General features: G+C 47.6%; 1 protein-coding gene across 7 annotated transcripts in view; it reads left to right on the forward strand.

Moving 5' to 3' along the window:
- The window catches only part of TNIK (TRAF2 and NCK interacting kinase), a 164,151-nt gene that overhangs the window by 152,417 nt on the left and 2,270 nt on the right, over positions 1–9,464 (forward strand). For all 7 annotated transcript variants that reach the window (XM_065674578.1, XM_065674583.1, XM_065674584.1 and 4 more), the window contains 8 exons: positions 536–650; positions 1,236–1,406; positions 1,685–1,828; positions 3,947–4,081; positions 4,298–4,398; positions 5,881–6,030; positions 7,185–7,344; positions 7,940–8,079. In XM_065674578.1, coding sequence (XP_065530650.1) covers positions 536–650; positions 1,236–1,406; positions 1,685–1,828; positions 3,947–4,081; positions 4,298–4,398; positions 5,881–6,030; positions 7,185–7,344; positions 7,940–8,079 — 1,116 coding nt within the window. The remainder of the gene's footprint in view (positions 1–535; positions 651–1,235; positions 1,407–1,684; positions 1,829–3,946; positions 4,082–4,297; positions 4,399–5,880; positions 6,031–7,184; positions 7,345–7,939; positions 8,080–9,464) is intronic.

Here is a 9,464-nt window from a genome sequence, read left to right on the forward strand (position 1 = left end):
ACAGCCCCACCTTTTCCATCTCTCTTGAATTACTCCCGTGGTCACTGGTCCACGTCAGCTGCCCCATGCCAGGGCTTTCCGAGGGCTCCTACTGCTGTCCTGCCAGCCTTGGCTGCGCACTGAGGGAGTGGGAAAAGCAAATTCTCACCTGCCTGGCATCCCAGAATGGGCTTTTGAAGGCAGGTGTCTAACATGCAGACAAGTTGGGGTCTACCTGCGTTGACTTTTGACTCTGGCCCTGTGGCTTCTCTGCTAACTGGTCTCATGGCTGTGCTGTGCTTCTGCCTGTGAGAAGAGAGTGGAGCTGGGCCCTGCTCCTCTTGTTTTCTGCTGCTCATGGCCACTCACAAATCAAGTTTAATGTTTTTCCTGACTAGTGATGGGGGAGGAGGAGCAGATGTTGACAGAGGGCTTGAAAAGGGCACTGCAGGTGTAAACATTGTGTCTGCCAATTAGAAAGTCTTACCTATACACACATACACAAAATTATTGTCATTTCTGTGCTCTGAGCAGTTTCTTTGCTGTTATTTTCCAGTATGGTATGGGAAGTAGCACCAAAGCCTCTTTCACCCCCTTCGTGGACACCAGAGTATATCAGACCTCACCTACTGATGAAGATGAAGATGAGGATGAAGAATCATCTGCTACTGGTAGGAGGCAATGTGGCCAGTTTGAGAGGGGAGGGCCTCGTGGAAACCAGATCGTGGAAGCTGAATAACCCCACTTAACCTGTTTCATATTTCACTTGCTCTTGTCCAAACATTGCTCATGTCTGCATCCTTGTGGTCTCCTGTTGCCATACAACTTCTCCCACACCAGCAAAATGCCGCCAGAAAGGTCTGGGAGAAAACAGGGAGCAGCAGAATCCCACCCATCTGCATGGGAGGTCGGGAGAAGTGTTCCTGGCAGAACTGGGAGGTGGTAATCTCTCAAAAAGACTGGCAGTTGGTCGGAAGTCACTGGAAGTGGCTGGATGTGAGCAGGCAGGCAACAAACAGAGCTGGTCAGCTCGGCAGGCAGGGCTGGAGGCCGGGGACATCACCTGCTGATGGGTTTGGTGTTGGTTCTAATCCATGAGAAGATCCTAATGATCCTTCTCCAGTCTAGTAGCTTGCAACATAGCGATGGCTCCCCCATCAGGAGATAACTCAAGTATTGTCTTCCCGTCCCGAATAAAGAGGTGACAGAAGAATTAATCCATCACATCTCACTGTCTTGTTGTGTTTCCTTGCAAGCCCTGTTCACCAGCGAGCTGCTCAGACAGGAGCAGGCCAAGCTGAATGAAGCTCGGAAGATCTCAGTGGTGAATGTCAACCCCACCAACATCCGTCCCCACAGTGACACCCCGGAGATCCGGAAATACAAGAAGCGCTTCAACTCGGAAATACTCTGTGCTGCTTTATGGGGTAAGCCCTGAGCACGCCGTGCCCTCGGCAAAGCTCCCTGGAGCAAATGGCTGGTGGTGAAACACAAACGTGTCATCACAGAACCAAGACCCTGCCTCTGGTCATCCCTTTCTCCACCCTGGGCAAAGCTGGTATCCCCAAGTCCCTGCACTGTAAACGTGACCCTTCGTATTCATGGGAAGATCACAGTCTTAGCTGGGATCTCGTGGTGGTAGCAGAGATGAGCTCAGGGTGTTGTCCGCCATGGCTCCTGGTGCCCATTGCCGTATCCTCTTCAGGTGTGAATCTGCTGGTGGGCACAGAAAATGGCCTGATGCTGCTGGATCGAAGTGGGCAGGGGAAGGTCTACAACCTCATCAACAGACGTCGATTTCAACAAATGGATGTACTTGAGGGCCTTAATGTCCTCGTGACAATATCAGGTACGTCTCTCGTGCTCCTACCCCATCATTCACCCTCTTGGCTGCATGCCATGAGCGGTTCCAGCTCAGACAAAACCTGCCCACCCATACCAGTGGGAAGCTCCCAGGGCAGCTTGAGGTGGTTTATTCCAGAATCAAAGGTTTTGAAGTGTTCTCCCATCGCCTGTTGGTTCTTTTTCATCTACAATATGCCATCCTTCTTTATTAGGGAAGGGAAGGTGCAGAATACAGGTGGATACCCCAGCAAGGCAGGTAGTCACAGTTTGAGGGGGCAGCGAGCTCTGCTCTTGGGTCTGTTTGGCTCTAGCCAAGGGAGCCGTGAGCCTTGGCTTCAGGAATCCAGCTCATACCATGGCTCAGGGTACCTCTAGCATTGTGAGGGCCACAGGCTTGTCACTGTCCCAGGTTCAGCCAGGAGCTTTGGAGCTCTCAAATCAGGCTCATGAGTGATTCCTGGCAAAAAACGCAAACATTCTCTAGTTCAGTCTCCCAGGAGAGCACCCAGTGTCCCCCTGCAGAGCAGCCCCATGAAGCACATGGAGCTGGGGCACAGCCTTCTGCTATGCCTGCCCCACAAAGCTCACACAGAACAGTAGGAGAAATGCTTGTTAGGAAAACTGCTTGATACTATCCTTCTGTTCACTTTTGCATTGTTCAGCACCTCCCTGGGCTCACTCTGCATTCACCTGCAAATTCCTGCTCCCTCCATTCAGACAGAGCTCTTCAAAACCACTGCTTCATCATTTACCTTGGTCTGCAGCTCCACTGTGGTTTGAGGGTGTCCTAGGTTCAGCAGTAGCAGTTATTTTTCTCCTTCTTAGTAGCTAGTGCAGTGCTGTGTTTTGATTTTTTGGCCTGGGAACAGTGCTGATAATGCCGATGTTTTCAGTTGCTGCTCAAATGTTTAGTCTGACCAAGGACTTTCTGAGCCTCATGCTCTGCCAGGGAGGAGGGAAAGCTGGGAGGAAGCAGAGACAGGACACCTGACCCTAACTGACCAAAGAAGCATTCCATACCACAGCACGTCATGCCCAGGATGTAACTGGGAGTTACCAGGAAGGGCTGGGGGGACTGCAGGGTTGGAGGAGGTATTGGTCGGTGCTCGGCTGGGGGGAGTGGGGTGAGTTATTGGTCGGCTGGTGTTAAGGTGTTGTATTCTTTCCTCTTGTTATTTCCTTTATCATTATTATCATTGGTCGTAGCAGTAGTGGTTTGTGTTATACCTTAGTTACTGAACTGTTCTTATCTCAACCCGTGGGAGTTGCATTCCTTTCTATTCTCCTCTCCATCCCTCCAGGAGCAGGGGGAGGGCAAGAAGGTGGCGGGGGGAGTGAGTGAACGAGGTTTGTGGTTGGGTTTAAACCACGACAGAGGGATACAGATGTGGAATAACAGGTTTGGTAGAGCTGGAAGATGAATGGGGAGGGAGCACTGTCCCCCAAGACAGCCTCGAGAATGAGCCTTGGGCATTTCTGGAAACCCATGAACAGATGGAGATCCTGGTTTATGGTTTGGACCCTGCCCCACCAGTCTCAGTGTGAGCTGTGTCCTGTCCCTGTAGTGGGGGCTTTGCAGCAACAGAGAGGTTTGTAGCCTGATTGCAGCCATCCAAAAGCAGGCTGGCAGACATGCAGAAGTTTGACAGCCCCTCAACATTGCAGAGTCCAGCACCAGACTTGTTGGCAGATAGCAGTGCCTGTTGCAGACCATGGAGCTTCTGTTTCAGCTCCAGGGTGGAATTAATGTTGTATGAAGGAGAAGAGAGAAAAGAAACCAGGTAGTTGAGTAGTTGGGTAAGCCCTGAGCCATAAGAGAACTGGGGGCATGTCCCCACTGTGCCTGACCATCTCTCCATGAACACTGATGTACAGGAAAAGGAACGTTTCCAGGTTGCAGGAAGCAAAAGCCCAGCTCTTCCACTATTCACCTGCTGTCTGGGCTCTGCTTTCCATATGGTGTTTTCCCAAGAAAAAAACCCAAACAACCCAGCTAAATTACTGTTTTCAGCTTCATCATGAAATGAACTTTATCATCTCATGAGTGAAAATAGGCACTGAAATCTCAAGATTTCTCGTGCCTTCATGTTCTGCTCTGACAGGGAAGTTTCTTTTGTTACAGGAAAGAAGAACAAGCTGCGTGTGTACTATCTCTCCTGGCTGAGAAACAGGATTTTACACAACGACCCTGAAGTGGAGAAGAAGCAGGGCTGGATCACGGTTGGGGACCTGGAGGGATGCATCCATTACAAAGTCGGTGAGTGGCCTCTCTGGAAAAAAAATGTCTGAAGCGATGCAGGTCTTAGAGCTGACCTGACAACTTCTCTTAAAAGTATGGTCAGACCATAGCCACAAATAAACTTGGAATTCATCTATATGTATTAGGTGGACACTGCCCGAGAAGCTGTTCCTGGAGATGAGTTGTTCAACCTTGTTAGAAAGAAAGTTTAAATCGGTTTTATTTTCATTTTAGTGAAATATGAAAGAATCAAATTCTTGGTGATTGCCTTAAAGAATGCTGTAGAGATCTATGCTTGGGCTCCCAAACCATATCACAAGTTCATGGCATTTAAGGTATGTTTATCTTTTAACCAAAATACACTCTGTAATTGTAGATACACATTTCTGTAGTATGCAGAGCAGAGAAAGCATCTTGCTTATGTAGCTGAGCTCTTTGGGATGCCTGGCAGGCTTGGGAGACAGGATATGATCTGGCTTAAGAGACTGGATACCTACTGCTTATGGCGAACAATGAAGTGTTAATATTAGCTTTTATGCTGGCAGGCTTTACTTGGGAAATTTGCAGAAAGCTGACCAAATGCCCACGAGTAAAACTGCATTGGGGTTTTTTGGGGAAGGGGAGTCGTGGTGTTTGTTGGGGTTTTTTTAACCTCTGTTTTTTCACATCTAGTAGAAAATAGGTTGGCAGTGCTTTACAGTTTTATTTCGCAAAATCCTCTCCCCTTCTGCAGTGTGGATTTTGTTTGAAGACAGGAAGTCTAAGAGAATGACCCACTCTTTCTCTCTCTTTTTCTCTCCCTTTTCATTTACCTCAGTTTCCTTCAGTGAGACCTTTCTCCTCTATAACCTGCCAGTGGGTATTTTGTACTTAGTCCTTTAAAGCACTTTTCATCCTACACTCTGTGCAGAGACAAGTCACAAGGGGCAGTGCCTTCTGGAGACATTCATGCTGAGTAATCTCATTTTGCATCCCTCCAGCACAAATGGGCTTATTCAGTATCAGGTCACATTTGCTTTTTCTGAACAAAAGCCAGAATAAATGGGCTCAGTGACATGGAGAGCTCAGCAGCATTAGAATGGCCTGGGATCCAGCCTCTGCAGGCTCTGTTGAGGATGCTGGTTAGTGCTCCTGGTGCTGCTTCTCCCGTCGGAGGGGGCTGAGCACCCTTGCCTTGCCCTGTAGGCAGGCATCTGTTGGGATAGTGGGAAATACCACCTCCTGATTTTCCCTGTCAGGAGTCAGAGTGGTCCTTGCACAGAATGCCAGGAGCCTTTTACTCTCCACCTGGGGATGCTTCATCATCCCAGCTACAGAGAGATACTTTGTCCTGGATCAGTCTATGCTGGGAAGCAGGTTAGATTGGACGAAGAAAAGTGGGTCTTTGCTAATCTGAGTCATTTCAGCTGCCCAGACTGGAGCGGTGATCTGTGCCAAGAAGACAGCTCTCTGCAGACTTTGTTCTTGCTACCCAGAGCAGCACCAGCACTGGGGGTTCCCATGTGCTGGCTGTACGCATGCCAATATAGAATTGAGCTGTTGCCTTCCTTTAGAGACCAAATCCTTGGGCTGACTTCAGGCTCCTGGGGGTAAAAGAGCTGTGCTTGGCGAAGGTGAGCGCTTCTCTGCTGGGATGGCTGGAGTAAGTGGGTAATACCCTCTGAGGCATCTGACATAGTAGCAAAGAGACAGGAATATAAATGAGCATATCTTGTAGGAAACACGGTCAAGCAAATATGATTTCAGAACCATATCAGGCTGCTGCTATGTGGGGATTTGTTGGCTTTCTGTGATACTCACTGAAGGGATTATAAAAGTCTTTTGCAGATCTCCAGCACAAGCCGTTGCTCGTGGATCTCACTGTAGAAGAGGGTCAGAGACTGAAGGTTATCTTTGGATCCCACACTGGTTTCCATGTGATTGATGTAGATTCTGGGAACTCTTATGATATCTATATACCATCTCATGTGAGTATATGGGAAGTGCTGCTGCATGACTAAAAACAGGTCACCAGCAAGGTTTGGACAGGCTCTCTGTGGCTCAGAAATGGTGACCAGTCAGGGGATATCTTGTCATGGGTTTGACATCCTCTGGTGCCCTCTTTATTTAAAGAAGGCTTAGAGGTATCACATACTTCATGTTCATTATTCGCACAGGCTATTTCTGTCCTTGTGCCCAGGCAGTCAGGTTTAAGGTTGCTATGTGCCACAGACAGGAGAATCTGTCTGCACGCTGCATGAAGCAGTAATGTAAGCTTTTTGTAGGGCAGGATACCACGAAAACAGGTTCTTGGTTGCTGGAAAACGTAGACCCCCCTAAGAGCTGGGTGCCCACTGCACTACCCTATTGCACGTTGTCCAGATGTGCTGCCAACGCTTGTTCCTTCTGAGGCAGTGCAGTTTGCCCAGGTGAAGGTTGCAGGATTAGGGTAGCCCAAATCTCAGTAAGGCTGCTGCTCAAAAATCCCGGCCCCTCTGAAAACAGGGACTCACCACAGGACCTCTCTCAGGTCCATCGGCGATTTCAGGAGAGAACCAGAGCTACAAAAACATACTTAGTCAGGGAGGATTTTCTTGATGGCTTATTGAAGCTGTGTCCATGCTGTTGGCCCAAGCAGCATGAGAAGTACTGTGGCAGTTTGGGATGGTTTTGTGTTTTCTTAGCTATGGAAGGGCAGACATGGGTGGAAAGTTACCATAATTGCCCTTGGAGCTAGAGACTGATTACTGGAAAATGGTAATAATTGCTTCCAAGTTACCTGTAAAATTCTGGGTTTATTTGCCTTGCTTTGCACAGAAGACGGATTCGTCAAGTCAGCAGTCACTTACTTGTGTTGCAGCTAAGTGTCAGCCATCAGTCTTGGGGGTGCGTGTTGCGATCCCTCTGTACTTGCTGAACCTGTTTATCCTTGATGTATGAGGCAGCTCTGATGGCAGGGTAAACATGACAGTTTATTCCCCTTCAAGCTTAACTCTGAAAGCCAGTATCTGTTTGGTGAACGAAGGGAGGGGTCGTTCTCGGGTTGGTTTGAGGTTTTGTTTTTGTAATGCTCTGCTCCCTTCCCCTTACTCCTTCCTGCATTCAATGTAATTCTGACCTTTAAGGTTTATTTTAACTGCAGATTCAGGGCAATATTACTCCTCACGCCATTGTCATCCTGCCTAAAACAGACGGGATGGAGATGCTTGTGTGCTATGAGGATGAAGGCGTATATGTGAACACCTATGGACGGATAACTAAAGATGTGGTGCTCCAGTGGGGAGAAATGCCTACTTCCGTGGGTAGGTCAACCCTTCCTCTTCACTTGCATAGTATACAAGTGACAAGCAAAATGAGGAGTTGAGAATGTTGAGATGGAGTCATTTGGGGTTTTGTTTGTCAAAGGAGATTTCTCTCAGTTAGATAAGAGATACAGTTACTAAATTTCTACAATTTGGTCCTCCGTAATAACAGCAAGTGATTTCCTGCCTATTTAAGCTCTGGTTTATCTGAAGTATAAGATAATATAAGCTGTTGCGCTGATGGGATACTGTGTTGAGTGGAAGAGGGGCTGGGTACGGAGCTGGGAACACTTGGGTTGCTCTTCTGGCTCTGCTGTTGCTCAGCTCCACGGCCCATGGAGGCAAGCTACTGCCCAGCTCCTCACCCACAGAAATCAGAAGTGATACTTCTTGTTTAAATTACTCAGCACTTTGTAGATGAAAATTAAAGGCTACTGTCCCTGCAGGCACACTCCTGGCTGCCCGTGCCTCTGGCAGAGCTCTGCCATTTATCTTTGTAGGCTTTGAGTAACAGTTGATGAGAGTTTTTCTGCCTTTTGCGTAATGTGTAGCTCAACACACATTGTAACGCCTACCGAATGCTTCCTTTTGACAGCCTACATTCATTCCAATCAAATAATGGGCTGGGGAGAGAAAGCTATTGAAATCCGGTCAGTGGAGACAGGACATTTGGATGGAGTATTTATGCACAAGCGAGCTCAAAGGTTAAAGTTTCTATGTGAAAGAAATGATAAGGTAAGTCCACTTCAAAGCTGGTATTCCATGCTTTAAGCTACAAGCTACTTTCAGACTTTAAATCTGGTTTATCTTGGGGTTAATAATTAATCTGAAGGTCCTGTTTAATAAGCAGTGCCCATAAGCCCACTGCAGTTAATTCTCTTCAGTGGATGCAGATCTCAGCCTGTGGTGGGAGGATCTCTTCCACCTCTTGCTGAGATCTGCATTGACTTGGCTTGGCTCTCCCAAGTCTTGCGTGTGACCATTAACTATTGAGGCTGCCGAGTAAACCCTGCAAAAGTTGAGGAATGGTGGCAGTAAGGATGTGCGAGTGACCCTGATTTGAGCTCTTGCGCAGAAACATTTTGATGCATTTTTTAGACGCATTTTGATGCATCTTAGAAACTGTTTTCTCTATGGAGCCCCACTTTTTCTGTGTACAGCACTGATAAATACTGCTCTGGAGAGTCACCAGGGTTGCATGGGGAATGCATCTGTCATGTAGATGAACCCTGTCATGGATATTGCTGATGGGCAAAGGGTGCAGGGAATGAGGAAATGAGAAATTGCCAAAGGAAAGAGAATGTTTGCATGGAAGAAATGGTTGAATGCCAAGGGCTGTTTCTGCTCCTGATATTTGCTCATCTCACAAGGTTTCACCAAGATGAAACAGGACCATTCAGCAGACTTCCTTTGTAATGAGCACGATCACAAAACATGTGAGGAAGGTGATTGCTTTGTCCCCAGAGCAGGGTTTAATATTGTGCAATAAAGAAGGTTTGAGGCCACATTGAGTTATTGCACTCATTGCTCATTAGTTGAGCATTGCCCTACCCATTGCATGGAGTTAGGCTGAAACTCTGCAGGAAAAATAGATCCTAACTTTGCAATTGAGTTTACCACAGGAAGCTGCCTCAAGAAAATGAATTTTAGTTGCCCAAATATCCCTAATTTGCTTTTTTCCTGATTCTGGAGTACTTGACTCTGCAAGCTTTATACTGATGGGGTTTTCTTGAAGAGTTATTTTTGTGGTTTGCTCCTGTTGATTATTTTTTTGTCCTTTTTCTAAGAAAACGAGGGAAAAAAACCCACCTCAATCTTTCTAAAATACTGGGACCAACTGATCACTGGTGGGTCTGAAATACTAAAACCAGGGGGCCTACAAGAAATCTGGAGAGGGATTTTTTACAAGGGCCTGTAGTGACAGCGCAAGGTGGGGTGGCTTTAAACTGACAGAGGGGAGATGTAGACAAGATACTAGGAAGTAGTTCTTCACTGTGAGGGTGGTGAGACACTGGCACAGGCTGCCCAGAGAAGCTGTGGCTGCCCCATCCCTGGCAGTGCTCAAGGCCAGGCTGGATGGGGCTTTGGGCAACCTGCTCTAGCGGAAGGTGTCCCTGCCC

The sequence above is a fragment of the Lathamus discolor genome, chromosome 3 (assembly GCF_037157495.1).
Source record: "Lathamus discolor isolate bLatDis1 chromosome 3, bLatDis1.hap1, whole genome shotgun sequence".
NCBI classification, from domain to species: domain Eukaryota; kingdom Metazoa; phylum Chordata; class Aves; order Psittaciformes; family Psittacidae; genus Lathamus; species Lathamus discolor.